We start from the raw sequence: 21,699 nt of genomic DNA on the forward strand, positions 1-21,699 counted from the left end.
CAAACAACGCGTAGCCAGCCTGGTTTTAGTATAGGTCTGCTTTTATTTCCATATTCAGCTCTGAGGGAGACATCCTTTCGCAATCTGAAAGGAGGAGGATATAGCCCACTGTAGTGCTGCTTCAGCACACTAAAACACATCATACGAAAAATGGTTCTGTTGACTTTTCCCCAAACAAAATGAACATCTGTCCATGCACTCGGGACATAGAAAGAGTCCTGAAACAGAAACATCGTGCATGTGTGTAAGACAGAGGTGCACTGATGAATCTCACCTCACTGGCAATGGTCAAAAACTGCCAGTTGGTAAGTACTGCATGGGAGTCAGGAAGTAAATACTGGTAGTAGTGGATTTAAAAAGGAAAAAAAAAAAAGAATTAAACCCTAAAAAAAAAAAAAGATAATAAAAATTTAAAAGCAGCGCCTTTCTAGTTAATGTCACTGCGGCAGGCAGCAAGACTTAAAGGCACTACAATGTGTCAGAATGGAGAAAATCCGGTGCATCCACCCTTCCAGAGTGCAAGAATATGGATTAAAAATTCCAAAGTTGATGTAGGCTTTCTGAAAATGAATGATCTTCTTTTCAGCACGAGATATGGTGGTGCTGCAGAAAAGGAAAAAAGAGGCGAGTTAGTTACTGTGCCTTTATACAAAGAGCTCAACCTCACCACAGATGCTAGCTGGTGAAAGCCTACACAAGCATGTGTTTCTCCTGTTCTTAAACTGGTTTGTTTGAATTATTACACTAGGTTCTATCCCTCTTCCTTCCATAAAAGGATCTCCCATGTATGGGTCACAGATAAGCCAGATCCAAATATATTCAATGGTATCAAGGCTATTATTTTTTCTACAGGTCAAAGAGGTGTATTGGTCATATTTTACTTGAACTCCTTAGTATCTGGATGCTGAAGAGCTGTAGGGTGACTTACAGCTGCAAAAGCCATACTTCCAGTCTCCCCCTTCCTCTTCCTTAAGTGGAGTCCTAAGCATGACAGAGCAGGAACCCATCCCAGGTTTTAAGTCCTATGTGAGCACCTTCACTATCAAAATACTTTTTCCTTCCTCAATACAACAATGTCAAGCTCCCTAAAGGACATTTCCTACAACAGGGGCTGAAAGTAGCCTCTATTTTCAACATACAAATATATAATATGAGTTCACAAAAAGGAACTGGGAAAAGCACTGGATTAAATGAAAGATTTCAGCAACAAGCAGTGACTGTCAGTACATAAGAATCTGCCACTACCTGAATTCTACCAAACATTTCTAGAAAGTGATAGCAGAGTTCTTGTAGATATTTAAACATCTACTCAAAGTATAATCAGCCCACAGTCAACTTGCCTTAAAATTTTTAATACAGTATTTAAACTCTGTCCAGTCTTGAACTAATATGCAATTCTTCCAAAAGGCAAAATTTCTCTCTCATACTAACTACAATTCCTCCTACTGACAGAATTTACACAGTGTGCAGTACACTGTGTTTAGAAATTGATCCTGACTCTGCTGTAGGTTTGATCACTCTGCCAAGACAGGACATACACAGTATTCTGCTCAGCACAACTCAAATCTGACCATCTGCAATTACTTTTAAAAAAGCTTTTGTGCCCTCTAGCCACAGAGAAAACAAACCAACTCAGAAAACAACACATTCACTCACGCAACAGACTGAACTTTCTCAAGCAAATTATTGAATCTATAGTAATAGCTGACAGAAAAAGTTTCTCTCTACTGAGAGGTATGCTATCTTACCACAGTTTTATTAATTACTCTGGTTCTGCAAGGGTAATAATTTCTTCATTGATAAAAAATTCAACAGTCTCCTCCTCCCAGTCATCGACATTGCTGTCCAGCTCATCTGTGTCTACCCCTGGAACAGAGAAAACATTAACACTGAAGGTATCAAACACGGCAGCAGTGGAAAGATTTGATGCTCTTGGCAGAAACAGTCCTTATACCAGCAGTGAAACAAGAGGTATTTGGTGCTTTAAATCGTAACGAATACATGCTAAATTCATGAAATGACAACCAAGGCATTACTGTCTCCCACCAAGGGGCTTTTGTGGATTTTCTGGTTAAATGCAACACCCAAATCTGTTCACAGTCCCATCTCACGGTCAAGGCAATGCTTGCGTTGAAGCGTAAAGAAGTGAGGTAAAACACAGGTATCAAAATCTGGCAGGCAGCAATATGCGAGCTTTCTCCCTTAAGAAAAAAAAAATCCTGTTTTGACTCAGGATAAAAAGTATAAATAACCTTCAGAGAAGAAGGGACTAGCTTTGGAAGGAAACAGAGGGAAGAGACGTAGTGGATGAGTCTCCAGAACAGGGTAGTTATGTGGTAAGAAGCAGCAGTTACCTAGCAGCAAGCCTTTACAAGTATTGTGTGTGGCTTACCTCCTCGAAGCTCTAAACGCTCGTTCCTCTGCTCCATGTACAACTCTTGTGCCATCTTGCGGTACTTTCTGAACTCTTCCATCATTGTACGTCTCCTTTCCACTAGCTCCTACAGAGGCAGGAAGAGGTCATTAAACCTCCCCAATAAATCAAATCCACATGTGATGCATTTGTTAGCAAATCAAACTTTTTTCTCACGAACATACTTTCTACTGACTTAAAAGAAAAAAAGATCTTTCTCTTATGTAATCAAAAAGTTGTTTTGGTGAGGTTTTTTTTAAAATTAGAGCTTTTCTTAATTTAGAGACTGGCTAATGCAGCAACTCACTAAGAATGTCAGTTTAGTAGCATCTATCTGAACTACCTATTGGAACCAACTCTAACCATCTGGATTCAAACACAGATGTTTGTTATAGAAAAAATTTAACTTATATACCACCATTACAAAATAACTAAGGACAGGTTACAAGAGTTTTGTCTACATTATTATATTCCAAAAATGTCTTGCCTTTGAAGCTTTGGACTGGCTCAGGCGATCCTTCTGCTCAAATATCTTGGAGTATTTCTTCAGGTCCTTCTTAATTTGCTGTAAAACAGGGAATTTTATTTCAACTAGGACATCAGACTAGCAATCACAACCATCATATTCTGTAAGAACTCCTTCAGTAGGCCTAAGCAGGCTATGCATTTTTTAAAAACATCTCTCTCTTAGGCAATTTCCCTTCACTATAATATTGTTTGTTCTTCCTGGCTTACAGATCACATAAATGCTTCTGCACACACGGAATTAGTGAAGTCTAGACAATTCAATTTCATCACTCTTTATATCCTTTCACTGTACCCTAACTGTAAGAACAACTGATAACCATTTCTATTCTGAGCTTAAAGAAGTTAATATTTACAGTCATTCCCAGAAGTGAGGTCCCCTACAGCAATATCTTTTTTTCACAAATTCAGGACAAAAGGCATTTGCGTAACTCTAACAGTTCAAGCCTTATCCTCAAGAAGAGGGAGTAAACCACGTATGCTTATACACCAAATCAATGTCAGCAGAGTCAGTCAGTGGAATACCCTACCTTTATCTGATCCTCACTGAGCAAGGTAGCTGGTCGTGGTCTCCAGAGCAGCTGACAGAACCTGTCTTTATTGTTTTTCTGAAGCAGACGGCCTTGGAAGGTCCATAACCAATATGCATTGTCCACCTGGAAGAGCAGTGCACCATCTCAGTCAAGGTAAGTTATAACTTAACAGTGCAGTCCCCACTCCATGTCTTAAGGGTCTTTTTTTATAAAATCAGCACCATTTATCAACAGAACCAAGGTGCTCTTTTTGTTAGTGTCTTCCTTGCACAAGTCAAATTACTCAGCAAAATATCTGTTTCACTGAAGCTGTACGAGAAGTTACCTTCTGGAGGGTGACAACAGCTTGAAACTAAGCCAGTCTATCATATTCCTAAATGTCAGATTCTATACTTGTACAGGAGAAGATTACAGTGCAGTGGCTGGAACCATGTAAAAGTAAAGACAGGTGCAATAAATCCTGCTGTTCTGTGTGGAGCACAAGGAGATCAAGCTTCAAATTGCTAAAGACATAGTGAAAACTCATAAAAAGGGCACTTAGTTTAGACTCACGAACCGCCCTTCCAGAACTTATTTTGGACAGCTGGTGAAGCTAGCGGCCCAAATAAATACTGATGTTCAGAAATTAATGCAGAAAACTGTGGTGCAGGTTTTAAGTCCTATGACCAGTGACAGGTGTCCATTTTCTCTTCCTAACAAATAGCCCTTTCCAATACCGCTGGAAGAGAAGGGAGAGAGGAAGAAAATAATAAAAAAAAAAAAAGCAAGCCACCAAACTGCAAGCATTAGTACCTTGTGGCTCCACCAAGACACAGAAGTCACAATGTATCTGCCTGTAGGATCCCATTCCACATCTGAAGCTGTATAGTGTTCGGCAATATTCATCATGGTGCAGTCAGATGTATCAACAAATGCTAAGGCACCATTCATGCTGTCAAGACAAAACAAGACAATTTGTTTTACACACTAGTATAGCCTGTTTTTTTAAAAGCATTTCACAAGCTGCATCTTTACAAGTCCTTACTACAAAGATAAATTTTCACAGAAACCAAGAGACAGGCTCATATCAGTCTCTGTGGCTAGAAAGCAACGTGATGAATAAAAACAAAAATCCAAGTAAGAATGAGGCTTTTGTTTCTATGTTCAGTGATCCTTAACCCATGTTATTTCTGTTCTTAAAGTCACAGTGAAAACATTCTACAGGCAAGTTACAGCCAAAGTTTAACAAGCATATGCTTAGACATATTTAAGTAGTAAAGACAAGATTAAAGAAAAAAAAAAAAAAAGATTTAAGATGAACAGCAGTGCTTGTCTGAAAGCATGTAAAGGCAATTACTACTCAACCGGTTAATAAAAACCATTTTCACTTGCTCTAAAGTGAAGCTTTCTTGATAACTCTTTTACAAAACAGCTTTGTCATTAAGACGTATGGCCCATGAGAAGGCACAAGGCTGTGACAAAAACAAATGCATTGTGAGAGCCACAAACTTGTGCAACCTGGATTAGTTGAGTCAGTATTTAACTTGAACAGCTGAAAAGTGTTTCTAAATACCTACTTTTCTGTTGAAAAATGCATTCTTCATTTGATGTGGCAAAAATAGCAAGTAGAAGTTACAAAGGACAAAGCTACATCATGAACTTGCATCACTTCTCCTTTGCTTCTGCAAAGCTGTGTCAGGATTATGCAACAATGCAACATTCATGGAGATACCAAACATTTCCTGAGGAGATACTCTAATCTTTTTCCTCCTGAAAATGAATGTGGTGTTCAGTAACGTACAATACTCACCTTCTGAGGCCAGCCAACACTACAAATTGCCCTTGAGGACTCCAGAATATCGTGTTTGCCTGCTGTTTGTCAAACGTTTCTGGAAAGAAACAAGACAAATTCAGAAAAAGATCTCAGTCCAATGCCATCATGTCCTAACAGTCCTTAACTCTACACTTCCAAAGACAAAACCCAGCACACCAGAACATCCAAAGCTAGCAGGGGAAAGAAGAGAAGGATATCAGAAGACCCCAAAACCTAATTGGGAATAATTTTTTATCTGAAGTGAACCAAATCTGTGCTATCACTTAGCATGAACTTCACAAGGCCACAAAATTATTCTGGCTTGTAGGCATTTTATTCCCACACCCTGGACTGAGTCAAAGTGAAAACAGTTTAGCTGCCACCAGAAAATTAGATTTCTATAATACAATGTCAGGCACAGCACCTATTGCCACACTATCCACCACAAACAGCCACAATTTTGAATTTACTGCATCTATTGCCATGTGAAATGCTTAGTATCTACACCTTTCACTTGTTTTTCAGTCACTTACTTATGAGTTCTATTTTCCCATTGTTTTTAACATGGTAAAAGGAAACTGAGATTCGTGGAGTTTCACCATGCAACACAGCAAACTTGCTTCCGTTTGGTTCCCAAGCAAAGGCTATGATGCTTTCTGGAAAAAGAAAAAAGTGTGTGTGTGTGAAAACTCTGTCAAAAGACAATACAAAGCTTTGATTTCAAGCAGTTACCAAAGAAAACCAAGACGCTGAAGAAAGGGAACCCATCAGTTAACAGACTTTGCCATACAGACTACCTTTTACAACACAGGTTGATAAAGCAAATGCAGGGAATTATGAGAACTGTCAAACAATAGCTCCAAAGTCTCTCATCTTCTATAGAATACACTCATTATCAGCCCTACCATCTTTATTAGTAAGATTTTCAGTTCTGTAATTTTTCAAGTCACAAGCATGAATAGCAACAAAAGTCTTGATTTCGCATTTTTACAGGAGCAGCTCTGCAACATGAATATGTTAGCTCCTCTCAAAAGAGCTAACTTCCTAATTATGTCACATGTTGATGGAATTTCTAACATGCGTGTCTCCTCAAAAAAGTTAAAGATCCAAAGTAAGTAAATACTTGGCATTACCTTTCATTTCCACCACATCCACTGGCACCTGTTTCTCTCTCATTCGGAATATTTCAAAGTTGGTCACTACTCCCTGTAAAGGCCAAGATCAGCTCATTATCCAGCACAGAAGCAGTAGAGCAAATAATTTTATCGCTAGGCATAGGACAGCTACACAATTAGTTGTCAGGACACAGGATGAGAGACAGAGTCAAGATTTGTTTCTTTAATGAGAGCAGAGAAATACAGTATGACTCATTACTCAACACATTCTGAATTTTTCTGTTGTGATAAAGAATAACTGAAGAATTGTACAGAAGTGTCTATTTCTTTTCAGACTGTTATGAAATTTTAATTAAAACAGACATATGGCACATTGCGCAGCATGACCTATGGGTTGTTCTACAACTGCTTAACTGTGAGTAGGAAAAGAGGTGAGGCATATAGCTCTCACCCAAGTCCAAGATGCCACTCAAGTCAAAGCAAATCTTGGACGCAAACATTACATACATTTTGCTCCCCACATGCCTCAAATGCAAATGGAAAAAATGAAAAATAGCTTTGCCATCACATAATTTACACTGTCTATATTAAAGGACAGTACTGTAAGAAAATGAGGCGTCAGCATGAGATAGAACCAGATTTTATGCATACAATCAGAATCCACGTACTTGTGTGCCTTTGGGAGTCCTGTCCACCTTCACACACAGGTAATCCCCGTTCTTCTGCCAGTGTAGTTTACAATCTACGACATTGAACAAATTCCGCACACGAATTTCTTGTCTAGAAGGCAGCTGCATCAAAGTCACTCTTGCTGGGATGTCTTTGTCCTCAGGCACCCAGAAAGCAATTATGTTACCACCTGGAGACCATGAGAAGTCTCTACAGGAAGAAAGTTAAAAATATGCCACTTTAATTTTTAGTTAGAGATACTACAGGCAGAAACCATTTTCATTGTTGTATCTGAATGTTGCAGACAAGTATCAGCTCTCAATTAATAAAGACAGATACAGACAAGCAACTGAAGACAATTTAATAACCTTACACATATCATACCGAAACAGATGTTTAAAAAACTACTATTTAAACTTGCTATATGACCAATGTTATCAAAACAGTACATTTCACTAAAGAGAACAGGTTACAGGTTACACACAGTGTAACCACAAAAGATCTAAGAAATAGGCTGATTAAATCAATGAGAAAAGAACCGCTATTAAATTACACTGGAGACAGTCTTCTTGCACCTGAGTACACTTTTCTTGTTGCTTCAGAAAGAGGTACCTGTCACAGAAGTCAGTGTCTATTGTGCAGACACGCACAAACTCAAACCCGTTCCCTGCCAACAGGCAGCATACAGCACACTTAAGTCAGCATACAAATCTTGTTAGGGAGATATTCCCTAAAAAACTGCATTCCAGTTTGGTTTTGTAGACAAGGAAGAGGACTCCTCAGCTAGACCCTGGATTGAGCAGTACCACAAAGAGGATTTCAAAGCATACAAGCTATCAACCGTGGACATCAATAAATGGAGAATTTTCCATTCCTTTTCGCCAGTTTGTCTAATTTGACCACTTCAGCACGTGAGGCCATTTTCTCTAGTCAATAGTCTAAAGATTCCTCTCACCATAACAAACCCCCAGACATAAAGATTCCAACTCAAGAGAGCAGTTATCTTTACAAAGGAATAGACTCACCTTATCCCAGTGATTTTCAAGCTCTTCTTGTCCAACAAACCCATAGACTAGAAGAAGAGAGAGGTGTGAATTTTCAAGTTAGTAACATTCTTGTATTTACACCCGCACCTTCTACTCTTATTGTTAAAGTGCAAACTGGGAAATTGTGCACAGTTTTCAGAGATCCTGTATCCCTATTTTTTATTATGAACATATGTATACCACAATTATAAATAAAACAAGAATTGCTGTACAGAATTAATGAGTACAGCAGCCTGAATTATAATGAAAATGCAAAATAGACTAGATTAGGCTGCAATTTATAGTGTGTTTTGAGTACTTTGGCACTCACCGGCTACTGAGAGCTGGGAGGCATCACATAACCTTGATCCTATTGACTCTTATAAGTAGCATATTGAGCTGTCTACTTCTTCTAGAAGTGTGGTGTGAAATTTACTGTCAGACTCAGCTAAAGTTTTTCACCCAGGAAAGAACAAGACAAGAGCAAATGGATTTCCTCCTCTTTCAAGCCCAGTTCTAGAGTGTATTATTAAAATGTATACTTTAAAATAAATACCATAGGAAAGACTGACATTGTAATGCAATAAGCATTATGCAAAAAAAGCAAGAACTTACAGGTGTTTCATAGATGCTGAGGGTATCTGAAGTCATTCGAGCAAAGAATTTACCATCATGACTCCATCTAAGCAAATAAAAAGAAAAAAGAATGTTAGATAGGAACTGCCTTTTTATTAGGCAAAGTCTGGGACTACTACTCTCTAATTCTGTTTCTCAACCTACTTAAAAATAGGCCAGTGAGCCGAGTTTTCACAGTGGAATCCTCGCTTCTTTTGCCCAGTCAGAATATCCCAGATGATAATAGCCTGAGGGTCATCCTGTGTGTCCATCAAAGGGCTGAAGGTCACTAAATACCTACAAAAGATATAAATTCACTATCCAAACTTCATCTATTATGTCAGTACAAGCAGGCTTTCATCCACATAATATTTAAATACAATGCACTTTCAAACAGCAGTTTCTCTAATGGGACTTTTTGGAGAGGAAGGAAAAATCAGAACAGTATGATAAAGGAGGAAAAAGCTTATAAGACACTATTTCCCTGGCATCCCTCTGGCTGAAAAGACTCTAGATTTATGTGTAAGTCTTCCCATATTGATGTTACAAGAGAGGGGAACTCACCAAATACACTGTTACCTACTATATTGTTTTGCCACGAGATCATCACTGGTTTTGAACCAAATACAAATCCATTGACCTTAGCCAACGTGAACTATAGGCATGCTAGACTTCCTTCTCCATTTAAAGATAAATAATCTCTCTTTAATACAATAAAACATAAAACCTAATTGCTTCTAAATACGTTACTTAAAAACTAGCAAAACAAGATGCATCTCAGTCCAGAAATTATTTTAGCCTTCTCTAAAGACCTCTAACATTGAAGAAAGCTTAAGGAATTAATTTCTGTACTACAGATTAGAAGGATGTTACTCATCTGAAATTCAGAGAACTAGAAATCTAACACTACAGACATCCCATCCAACTGAAGAGGAAAAAATATGGTCTTCTGCCTTGGGACAGTAATGCCTTTGAGGAAACTTGTCAGCTCAGTTTTGTAGACCAATTATTCCAGATTATGTTGAGTATCTTTCCTGAAGTCGATGAAAAGCCAGGTAGAGTTTCACTCATTCTAAGAAGGATTTATGCATGACAAGCAGTACTTTCAAAGGCAAAGGAGAACGGAAGACCCCAACCACATGAGATTTCAAAGCACAGCAGCCAGAATGTGTGTGCTTCACGCTTTTGATCCCTTAGCCCAAACCAATGTCATACTCCATACCTTTCACAGGGCGAGAAGTCAATAAGCTGCACCCCCTGGTGACTAAACCTCTGAATCTGCTTGAATTTCTCTCCACCCCAAAGTGCGATGCCTCTCTGGTGGAAGGTAGCCAAGTAGGTGCCCTTTGGGGACCAACGTACATAGGTTTCTGTCCACCGCTGGATTTAAAAAAAAAAGTATACACAAAGGTTTAATTTAATGCTGGATTCCTAAAGGGGAAAGAATAATGCATGGCTTGTAGCATCACATTTTGCAAATCCATCGACTAAGTGAAGATCTCCGAATTAATGATATCTTGAACTAGTTGTGGAGTTTAATTTCATGCACATAATGTGCAGTTCTTTTTTCTTCAGGTTGAAAACTGTCAATTGACACCTTTTCAACTTAGTGATCACCAAAAACATTTTCCAGGTACAGTGACAACCTTTGCATAGTAACAATTAAACCCACCTAACAGGCTTGGGTTTCCTTGTTGTCTTTCAGCCCTGGTAAGAACATACTCTTCTCAGAAGTAAGGGAAAGTATTTCAAATTTCTTAACAACAATACAGCTCTTGACCTTCAGCTACGTTAGAGAGGTTTCAGCAATACAGACCACAGCTAGTGACCATGGTGATCAGCAAAATTACTCATCATCACAGAGCCAACTTCTTCCTACTGTGATGCATAATGGTTATTAAAGAAAATGCTTCTGGGTACCAACAGTTCTCAGCAAGTCAGCTGCCTGCAGCAGACTAACTCTCCGCTTTATATGCTATTACCAAACCAGCTATTCCTCTTCAGCACCTCTGCAGTCAGCAAAAAAGCAAGAAGTGATCAGAAGCAGCATACTTAAGCACATACTCAGTTCTAATGAATAGTACTCCTCAAACTCTGACTTTGCATTTTCAGGTCTTTCTGAATCACCTATAATATACAGATGAAGGAAATTAATAGACATCATGGACTAGTTATATATATATATATTAAAAAAAAAAGACCACCACAAACAAGTTAACTCCACATTTTTTTTACCTAAGCAGCTAAGTCTAATTCTAAAGGATGTAATTTCACCACTCCTCTTCAAAAGGAAGAAAAAAAAGTATTTCAGTAATGGGGACAAAAAAAAATCTTTTTTAAAAAATAGGAAAAACCTGAAATGTCATAAAATGAATGAGACTGACAGTGTATCTGCAATGTACAGCACTTCCAGGACACTCACTGCTCTGTCCTCAATTTGAACAGGTTCCTTGATATCATTCCAAAAAATGGAGGTCCGGTCTCCTGACTCAAAGATCACACTGTACTGATCCCTACAATCAGGATCTTCCAACCAGTATCGGAGATTCCCCTAAGAAAAACAGAAGCAAAAAGATTATTAGTGAGTCAAAGGCTAAACCAACAAATTTCCAAAATTAGCATCTACCTGGCATGTGGAAGTTGGTCTTACAAAGAGTGTGCAACTTTGGAGTCTTATCATTGCAAACAAGTTTTTAAAGTGAAATTAAGTAATTCAAATTACTGGTTACTGGAGGCTAAGAGAACAGACCAAGAAGGTGGACCTTCAAGGTGGTTTGATTATGTTTAACACCGCTTGACTAAAATAACTTAAGGAGTTTTTTGGAGTTTGGTGGTTGTTTTTTTTAAAACTATCCCTTCCTCCACAGGACTGTTTACAAAGCCAGGAGTAACACAGAACTTTGCCTGAAACATTTAAAAATATAAGATGATGCTTTCAAAATTCTATTTTTAAATAACTTGCGCAAAATTATTTACTTTTTAAGTAAAGTTTAAGTTTTACCCTATGCGGAACTACTAAGCAGAACCACCAAGTACTTTCTGTCACTTTACAACAGTGAGAACGAAGGCACAGGAGCACACGATCACTACTGCTACTTACGACAACACTATTAACACATCGTTTCTATTTCCATATGAAGACTCCAGCAATGAAGTAATCATTTCATATTATGCTGAATATTCTTTCCACTTTTCCAAAAAATCCTTACCAAATCCTTAAATGGCTGCTTCTCAGGGATTTCCCATTCATCACTGATTGTCATGTACCTGAAAGAGCAATTTGATTGGTTATACACCGTGCAGGCACTCTTGATTAGAATCCCAAAATCTACAGATACACATGATAGCTGCACTCACTTATCAAAGTCTGTGAAAAGGTTGACTCTGAAAGTGTGCTGTTTATCCAGTTTGTATCCATCTGCATTCTTCACAGCATCCACTGCATGAGAAGGAGACATGTACTCCAGAAAGATGTACCTATAATGAAGGCAAAAGTAGGAAGTTATCGTTAACTACCTAACAGGCTCATAATAAAAAAAAAATAAAAAAGAAACAATGAGGATGAACTAAGAACTCGGTACAGACCATCTACAAAACAACTTCTTGTGTTGTCCCCTAACCAGTTAGGGTCAAAAGCAATTAATCTCCATTTTGGCCACAGACACGTATGCAGTTTTTAGCTGTATGGGCTTGACCTGAATTAAACGGATATCCTTTCTGTAAATGGGCTAGACTAAGCGATGAATGCAAGTTCAATGCAACACAGAACAACAATGAGAGCTAGTAACGGGCAGGTTAAGTATGCAGCTCTTTCCAGCTGAATGACAGATCATGTTTAGAAATTGTAAATCTTGCTGTCATAGGCATCCCAAAGCACCACTCTTGTTTTTCAATTATGTTGAATTCAATGCAACTTCCTTCTTGCCACTACTACAATCTAGCTTGTAGCCCAGCAGACTTAAAATTAACAGTATCCTGCAGACTGTCAGACACTGCCTCAAAGACAGGCATGAGCACAGACAGACAGAATAATTTTCTCATGCTTCTCACACTGACCTTATAGAATCAACAATCCCTCCACTCCAGAAAACCCACTTTATGCTTTCTAAACTATGGATTCCTCCCAAACTCAGGAACATATGTTACTCCAACCACAGTAACAAGAATCAGTAAAACCTCATATTCATCAGATTGATTTTTGCCCAGTTTCTCTCCTTAAAACTTTCTTTCCCTTGCCCTCTCCCTTTGGACTTGATCATTTCTTCTCCATTTCAGATGCTGCAACTAACCAGAAACAGTGATCAGAAGTTGGCAAAGAGAAAAAAGGTCCTGGGAAGGGCTCGCTGAACTTAAAAAAAGTTGGAGTCACTAATTTAAGCATAAGCACTCACAACCAGAGACCGAATACTGACAGTCCACTTTGCAATAAACAGTACCTCCACTGCTATTTTTAACTAAAATGGACCTTTAACCCATTTAATAGCCACAGCAGAAAATTAACAAAAAAACCTCATTTAGCACTGCACAGAAATGTCTTCCAAACCCAGCTAAACTGCTTCCATAATTAACACACACACACACAGAGTAGCTTAATGAGCTATTAAGCTTCTCAGTTCCCTTGGGAACTTCTGTTTGTCACTGAGACTAGATGTGAGAATTGTACAGACTAAAGCAGATGAAAGTGATGAGCATGACTATGAGGTCACCATAAAAATTGGCCATAAAGTATTGACACTAATAATCAAGGGTAAGTCAGAGCAGTGTTTCAATCCTATTTCCTGTAGGAATTATCATGACTTACCCTTTTGTCTTTCCATCTGCTTCTGGATAAAATTCATTGATAATTTTACCAAACTTGGAAAATATTTTGTGGATGACATTCTTCAGTTTCTCTAGTCGGTCTGGTCCAACCTGAGGAACATTATCCACGACGATTACTGAGTCAATTCCATCTGCTTCCTGCGGCTGATCTTTCAGTACATCACCAAGTAATTCTGCAAAGAAAAAGCATATAAGAAACTGAGGCACCTGTCTACGTCATCAAGGAAGAAGACAGAAAAGTGAAAAGAATAGTGACAGTAAGAGAACAGGAAGACTTCAAATTTCAGGAAATTTCAAGAATCATTTAAGAAACCTGGTAGTGAATGAACATTTTATCAGAGAAACAACTGAAGTGAATACACAACACTCCAACAGTACTTCCTTGCTAAGAGGCATGATTACGCAGTTTCTTGACAAACGGCAAGCAGCTAACTTTTGAAGTCTTTCTTAAAGAAATACCTTACATAGTGCAAGTATTGACATCCTCAATTAGCATGTTTCAGGAGTTGGAGCTGGCTCACAAAGTCCTCAAAATTGATGATAGAGCAGGCAACTATAAGATTTACTACCCAAGCTCTGATTTGTAGCCTTGCTCGAATTATAACTGGATGACTTTGATAAAAAGAAATGTAACATGTTCCCTCCCAAATTACATGAGTTTTAGTGTAACTCAAAACTATCTGCCATACTGGAAGCTCTGCATGTCTTCGCATCACTGTAATTATGTTTCAGAACTCACACTCTGTCTAAACCTTTAATTAAACACAAAAATGAAGGTCTAAGGCAAGACACTTAAAGCCTTATTTAAGCATGCAGCAAATGAAGACAAGCACACACCTTTTCATACTCCGGATATTCGTCAGCCATACTAATTCCCCTTTCCTATATCATCTTACAAATTTTGAGAGTACTTGCTGGTGGGAAGGTTTGTTCAGTCCCTGCACTGTCAGCTTCAAGCTTCTTTCTACTGGGAAGATATTGTTTACAGTATTGTTGAAGTTCCCCTTATACAGAAGGGAGAACGTTCAGAATGACTGTAACTCTCCAGCTGTGGCTTGCATACTGCCCACTGGGATGAAAACAGTTAAAAGGTACAAAGTACACCTGTGATATGCACAAAATCAGGAGCTTCAACAACAATACTGTGTTACTTTTATGTGATAGGCTTCTAGACATACATTTTGTACAGTTCTAGACATATCTAACTTTAACCTATTCCTCAAGTCAATTCTATCAGCTTGTTCTGTATCCACCCACTAAACCCCATTGGTAATGGACAAATTCAAACACACTTCTCAAACTAACATTACCTAACTACAGAAACGTACTGACCTGTAGCAATCTTCAATGGATTGAAATAGAATCACTTAAGACAAGGACATCCAAACGATCTCTCAAATAACTTTAAGCTAAGGTTATTTTTAAAGCTTTCCAGGAATAAAATTCCACCGTATCCCTAGCTATCCTGTTCAAACATAAACTTTTAATTCTTGTCCACATTACTGATTGTTTCATGGTGTAATCACTCATGCCCCTGCAACCTGTTAAGATGATTGCATTGTTGTATTCTAAAGAAACATCACAGTAAGAAGTGGCAGATTATTTCTGGTTTATTGACATTTTTAGTTTTGTGTACTTAAATGGACCAGAACAGACATTCCTCTAACAAAAAAAGCCAATTGTGCTGAAATGAATGGCAAAGTTTCACACGTGCCATATAAATACGAGAAATATACATGCATATCTGCAGCAATTTTTAAGCTTATGTGAAGATCACTATAAAATGCAAGACTAGACAGAAAATAAGTGCATGCCACTATACTCCTGAACTAGAATATAAAGGTAAAATTTGGAGAGTCAGACTATATACAGCACTCACAAGCCAGGGGAAAAAAAAAAATCCAAACACATGTAGAAACATTTAAAAATGAGAACAAATGAAATAGAGTCTTAGATTTGTTGATACTTTGAAGACATTTTTACAGATTTTTGCTCATTTTGGAATTCTAGAAATTATTCTGCTCAGAAATAGCACTGAAAAGATCTCTAGCAGTGAAGAAATATGCTTACTTTGAATTTCAAACTACCAAAAAACCTTGGCCTTCTATAACTTTAAGCTTCAACAGGTTATTGTATGTGAAGCTTTTCATTGATTTGGGACAATATGCTTCACAAATGCTTATGCATAGACAGATGCTATCACCACCAAGATTATGTAGTACTCACAGAATGATGTTGTTTGTAGTATTTATTACTCAAAAAGATGCTCTCCATGTGCATGTAGGAACTACAAATAAAAAGTTAAAAGATGCTAACTTGTGTAATAAAAACAAAGACCCAGAAATTGTGAAAACCTACTATTAATGGTAGCAACTAAAGAAAGCTGAAGAGGTTAGAGGAATAATCCTCCATGTTATGTCATTTTACTTACTCCACATACTTTAAATTATACCCACAAACTTCTCCCATTTATAGCAACTATTTACTAGTTTGTAACAACTATTCAAAAATGGCTAAGACCACATTTACGCTTCAGAGCAAGTCAAGCATTCAGTGAACAGCGTACAACGCAAAGATTAGTTAGTGAAGAGCAGGAAGACTTGCTAGAAGTGAGTATTTAAGAAACAAGTTAGAAGAGAGCCCTTAATGGGGAGCAGAAAACTGAAAATTGGGAAAAGAAAAAGTCAAGCACAGGAAAAGTTCATAAAGAATGAGAGTTAAGAAGAGATATTCTGATAACACAAAACCATACAGATCGCAGAGGATGATCAAAAAAACTTGACAGGAAGACAAGAGGCACCAGTCCCAATAAGCACAATCACAAACGATGACAACTTAAGAGCACTATCTGGAAAAGATAGTAGGCAAAGAAGTAGAAGGAAAATGGAACCTACAGCAAGAACCTGACTTCTTTCAAAAGTTCAGCAGTGGCTATCAGTAATCACTCTATAGACAGTATTCTACCACGCAGACTAAAAGTGCTTTAAGTTACTATGAAGGTATTTTGGACCACCTGCCTCTCCTTCTTTAAGTTTTTCCTACAAAGCTGAAAGCTGACTCAAACTGTTACAGAACCAGAAGAAAAGAACACAGATGACTGCTGCAAGATAACTTCATAGTGTATACCGGATCTTAAGATACTCTTTCAGGAGTGAGCTGTTCTCCAGGTAGCTGACAATACACTGAAGTTGTGGGTAGGTAATCACTTGCCTAGAATTCAGGGCACGTGCAATGAAGTGTCTGCTATGCCTACAAAAATTATAAGGATTGAAAGGAGGAATTTAAAAATCTGATATTACTAAAATCACACGTAAAATTCTTATTTATCCTATAATCCCATATTTTAGTTTTTCCCTGCATATAAAATGAAAGCATGTCCCACAATAACATTTCCACAGAAGCTTACAAGAAGAAAAAAAAAAGAAAAAGCAAAAGCCCCACTAAAAATGCACACACAAGAGTAATTTTTTAGGCTCTATTAGTCATTTTTTCATAACCACTTCTCACAAAGACTTTGTAGGCCTACAGACAAACCAAGGAACGCGTATTTAGATTCATGTGTAAGAACACAATACCCTGTATTGAATCAAAACTGTAACGAATACCTACGTTGTACCCTTCCTCTACCTTAAATTCAAAATTGTGAACAAAGGAATCTTCAAAGGGTAAGAAGCTGGTTTAGCCAGCTCTTATTCCACCCACAAGAAAAGCGGGGTGTGGTGGGTACACAGCTATCTCCAGCTGGCAGTATTTTACTGACCACTGTCATTATCTGAACTACAGCTTCACTGCTTCTAAGTGGTTATCCAACATCCCTTCTCCTGCTTGAACTTTGATCAGCTGTTCTGCCATGCCAACACCATTCTGGAGGAAAAAAAAGGTTGAAGTAATGCATCTGAGATGGTCCAATCCTAAAGCTGGTCCATCTCAAAGGTGTTCCTGAAGATGTAATGTTACCACCAGCATTGGAATAGCCTTGGCTCAGTGACACTGACGAACTGCACTTCTCCTTGGGGAGCCATCAGGATAAGGGGAAAGGAATAAGGGAGCTCAAGAAGTAACACACAGATGGAAAGCCAGACCAGCGAGAGTGACTAAACTTAAACACAGTAATTCAGCTACTAACACTGTATTATTCATACAGCTGAGAAGTTAACCTAAGTAATCCTTAATAACATAGGTGAGGATGGAAAATATGCCTACTTTCTGAAGAAAGACAGAATTTCAGATAATAATCCTAGATGTAGACGAAGTGTATCAAGCAAACACTTGACTGGACAAAAAGAATCCAACTACATACTTGCAGACAATTTTGCCAAACTCTCTTTAAGAAGCAAACGTGCAAGTTCAAAGAGCTATACAGACTACTAAATTGAGAACAGCAAACTGTCTTAATCTAAGGTATTTTGCTGCAGGTTTATTAAGCTAAACACAGGACTGGAACACTAGAAGGTACATATATCACCTGTACTCCACTGCCAGTTGGAATAATTGACTGACCTACAATCACATGCTTTAAGAACCATTTTTCCAGTTTTGATACAGGTAACGTAAGACCCTACAACATGTAGGACACACATATGTCAGACTCTACAACAGCACATATGCTAGAACAAGTACTGGCAAAACAAGTACTTTTGCTATTCAAGAACTGGGATGGTTTATCTAGCAAGATTTATCTGAAAAAAATACTAAAATGGAGTTCTAACTCCTGTATGCCAAAATTAGGTATTCCTTTGGTGGTCTACACAGTTACACAATGGCTTAGCCATTTTAAGACAGTCAATACCCAATACTTTTTTAAAAGAGTCTCAGTTTGAATTTTCAACTGCCAGAAATAGTCTTCCATATTTTCTGTCACAAAGTACCCCACATCACATCTTCACGAGCAGTAACTCTTCTCAAACCCATACTGTTTATCTATAGATTTCACTCTGCACAGATGGAAAAAATAAACCGATTAAATTTCGTTTGTCTAGATTTGACAATTGTTGATCTGGTCAACAATTTAAAAGTTCTGGTTTTACATTTAACTTTAACTAACAGAGGTAAACGGAAAGCACGCAAGTTGATGATTTCACTTTGTGAGGGTAGCCCACAGATCAATACTTGAGGTTCAATAGGAAATTTAAGAACAGCAATTAAACGGTATCGTACCGTGCACAGATACACCAGAAGGTTAAGAAACACCGCCACGACGAAGACGTGTACTTAGCATCACGAGCAGTCCACAACCACGCCGCAGAGGCCGCCACGGCACGCACGGGAAGAGCCAGCTGCCAGGCCCACAGGGACTGGGAGGAGCGGAGCGTTTCCCAGCAGCAGACCCGGTTCCCCACGCACTCTCCCGGGATGGGACCACCAGGCACCGCCGAGGCGCCCGCTGCCCGCGCCCCTGACACGACTGCGCAGCACCAGCCGGCTCGGCCCGGAGCAGTCGCGGCCTCCCCAGCGCTCCTTCGCGGCGGGCAGGCCCGGGGCCCACGCCGGAGCTCTCCTGCCTCCCCGCGGCCCCTCCCTTCCCCTCACAGCCGGCCTGAGCAGGCCCAAGCGCCGGCCGCCCTCCCGCCAGCGCCGCCGCCCGCTCCCCGCCGTCGGCCCAAGCCCGCACCTTCGTCGCTGATGTCGTCCACGAAGTCTTCGGGGTCACTGAAGGAAATCTCGTCCTCGGGCTCGACCGGGGCGGCGGGCGCGCCCTCCCCATTCTCCTGCGCTTCGCCAGGCTCGGCCGGCGGCTCGGCCTCCGCCGGCTCGGTCTTGGCCTCCGCCGCTAGCTCAGCCTCGGGGTCGGCCCCGGCGGACGGCTCGGGCTCGGCCTCCGCCTTCTCGGGGCTTTCGCGGCCGGACGGCGGCTGAGACGAGGGCGGCTGGGGCGGCTGAGGCTGCTCGGACTCGGCGGCGGCGACAGGCTCCTCGGCGGCGGGCGGCGGCGGCTCAGGGGGCCCCGGCGGCGCCTCAGACTCGCCTTCTTCCTGCCCCTCTCCTTCTTCTTCTTCTTCCTCCTCCTCCTGCTGCTGCGGCTCCGCCGGCGCCGGGGGCCCGTCCGTCTGCTCGGGCTCCTCCCCGGGCCCCTGGGCGTCGGGCGGCGCGGCGGCCGCCGGGCTCTCCTCGGTGTCCTGCATGGGGGGTCGGTGCGGGCCGGGCCGGCCGCGCGCTCCCAGCTCGAGCGCGACAGGGAAAGGAGCGGGGGAGGGGCGGGGAGGCTCCTACCGCCGGGCCATGTGCGCCAGGCCCAGCGGGCCCCGCGCGGCGGCGCCGACCAACTGGCGCGGGGCGGGCGGGGGGACGGAGAACTTTGCCCCGCCGGAGCTTCCGCCTACCGCCGCTTTCTCCCCGCTCCGCTGAGAAGCGGCTGCCGTCCCCTTCGTCGCCCCGTTCCTCGCTCAACCGGCGGCGGCTTCCGTTCCTTCTCACCCCGCAGCAGCCGTGGCTCCCCCCATTTCGTGCCTCGCTGTGGCCGAGCCCAAGATGGCGCCTTCTTCCAGTGTACTGAGGTGGGGTTCGGCCGAACCATTTTTCTGGAAGCGAAAAGTGGAAGGCGCCGGGACATTTAACTGCGCTGACGTAGAGTGAAGCCTTCCTGCGTTTTCGGCAGCTCAGCAAATTTCCCTGTCCAGTGCTAGGCGGGAGGCGACAGGACAGCGCACTAACGCGAAACCTGCCCGCCTCCCCCCTACAAACCTTCCACCATGCGCTCGCCCGAAGGCTGGCGGTGCCCGTGCGGGCTCTACCAAGCTCGTATAGAGGGGGAGTAGCGCAGTGCTACGCCGGCGCGTTTGTGTTTTGGCGCGACGAGCACACGAGCGGCAGCGGCACCCTCCCGTCGGTGGTACGGACCGACGAGAGCCGCCACATCGGCCCCGCGAGGGCCCCGGCCGGTCAGGCGAGGTGGCGGGCTGGGGCTGCCGGCGGGGCGGGGTGGGGGCAGCCAGGCCGGCGGCCCTCGAGCGGCCGGAGCGACTTGCTGGCTCACAGCCAGCCACGGTGGGTTCAATATGCCAGGTCGTCTCCGAGCGTCGTAATAGTCTCTACAGGACTTTTGTGGGTTTTAAGTAACGTTTTCTGTGAGGTAAAAAACAATGCTCGCTGTCCCACACCATCGCTGTGACACCCCGGTTAGCGGGAGAAACCTTCTGGGGGGGCAGCGAGCCTGACTCAGCGTGGTGATCTTTCGGTACAGGCAGCAGGACAAGACTAATATCCCTCCCTAGTGTTTTCCAGTGATCTGAGGTGTTACCTTGCGTAATCCTAACATCTTAGTGTGACTTAAACTGGTAAGGTTCTGTCACACAGGCTACCAACATGGCCAACTTTCTGAGAGAGCTGACCTCTCTTTATCAATGAAACCATTACCTTCTGTCCAGGGCACCTCAGCCTGATCCAACAATATGTAGAGTGTCTTTTTTTTCAGCATGGGTGCTAATATGATATATTCAAAGTGGCAAAGGGAATCTAGGATTTGTCTTGGATGCTTTCCTCAATTTAGAGGAAAAAGATGAGAACAGCTCTTGAGGAATAGTTCATCTGTGTTCATTTCCAAGATGAATGCTTGCATTTTGTGTAGGACTTTTTGGGTTTTTTTTAGCCCAGTGTTTTCAATCAAATCATACAGAATAAGAATGCCAGCATAAAAAATTAATGAGAAGAGCAGAACAGGTATTGTACTTAGCACTTTAAATTTAGACCCTATCTTGTATTGCAATATCTTTCATGTTTTGATAAAATCCTGAGAGAAGATATTTAAGCAATGAAGCCAAGAAACCCCAGTTCTGTAATTTATCAGCTAGTCACAAGATGGCATCCTAACTCCGTTCAAATTCAGTTGGTTGAGCCTGTCAACTCCGGATGGAAGCTATGGGCGATGCTTATGAGTGGAAATGATGACTGGCACTTTCTGCAGGTTTGTTTTTTCCCTCGTTACATCGTGGTAGTTCACCAGACTTTGACTTGCTGGTTTGCAGCAGCATTGACACACTGAAGCGTAAAGAAAATGCCATTACCTCTCCTGCCATCACAACGATAAGTTTTTCCAAATGTGAGGTTCAATCTATGGTCACAGCTGGGTGCTCTTCAGCAGCACGTCCGCGGTTGCTCCCACCAGTGTTTGACCACTTGCATTGTCTGTGCTGTTGGAATATGCGGTTTTTGCGTGTTACCTTTCTTCCTGTTTGCAAACTAACTACTACTTTTA

At 41.2% G+C, this 21,699-nt stretch overlaps 1 protein-coding gene across 1 annotated transcript; it reads right to left on the reverse strand.

Annotated features, from left to right (window-relative positions):
• Positions 1–23: 23 nt before the first annotated feature.
• Positions 24–19,947, reverse strand: EIF3B (eukaryotic translation initiation factor 3 subunit B). The gene is made up of 19 exons (XM_054842371.1): positions 19,120–19,947; positions 13,489–13,681; positions 12,045–12,164; positions 11,897–11,954; positions 11,110–11,238; positions 9,910–10,067; positions 8,853–8,984; positions 8,688–8,754; positions 8,073–8,119; positions 7,047–7,257; positions 6,397–6,469; positions 5,797–5,919; positions 5,261–5,339; positions 4,264–4,402; positions 3,469–3,594; positions 2,901–2,978; positions 2,393–2,501; positions 1,749–1,866; positions 24–603 (listed from the first exon to the last, which is right to left on the reverse strand). The coding sequence occupies exons 1-18, from the start codon at positions 19,628–19,630 to the stop codon at positions 1,763–1,765; spliced, it is 2,457 nt and encodes an 818-aa protein (XP_054698346.1). The 5' UTR covers positions 19,631–19,947; the 3' UTR covers positions 24–603; positions 1,749–1,762.
• Between the last annotated feature and the right edge of the window lie 1,752 nt (positions 19,948–21,699).

The sequence above is a fragment of the Grus americana genome, chromosome 15, assembly GCF_028858705.1.
Source record: "Grus americana isolate bGruAme1 chromosome 15, bGruAme1.mat, whole genome shotgun sequence".
NCBI classification, from domain to species: Eukaryota; Metazoa; Chordata; class Aves; order Gruiformes; family Gruidae; genus Grus; species Grus americana.

Coding starts and splice junctions, on each gene's coding strand:
- EIF3B (XM_054842371.1), bottom strand. CDS start 19,630: ATGCAGGACACCGAGGAGAGCCCGGCGGCCGCCGCGCCGCCCGACGCC. Junction 13,682..19,119: donor GGACGACATCAGCGACGAAG/GTGCGGGCTTGG, acceptor TTTTCTTTGCAG/AATTACTTGGTGATGTACTG. Junction 8,120..8,687: donor TCAGCATCTATGAAACACCT/GTAAGTTCTTGC, acceptor CTCTTCTTCTAG/TCTATGGGTTTGTTGGACAA.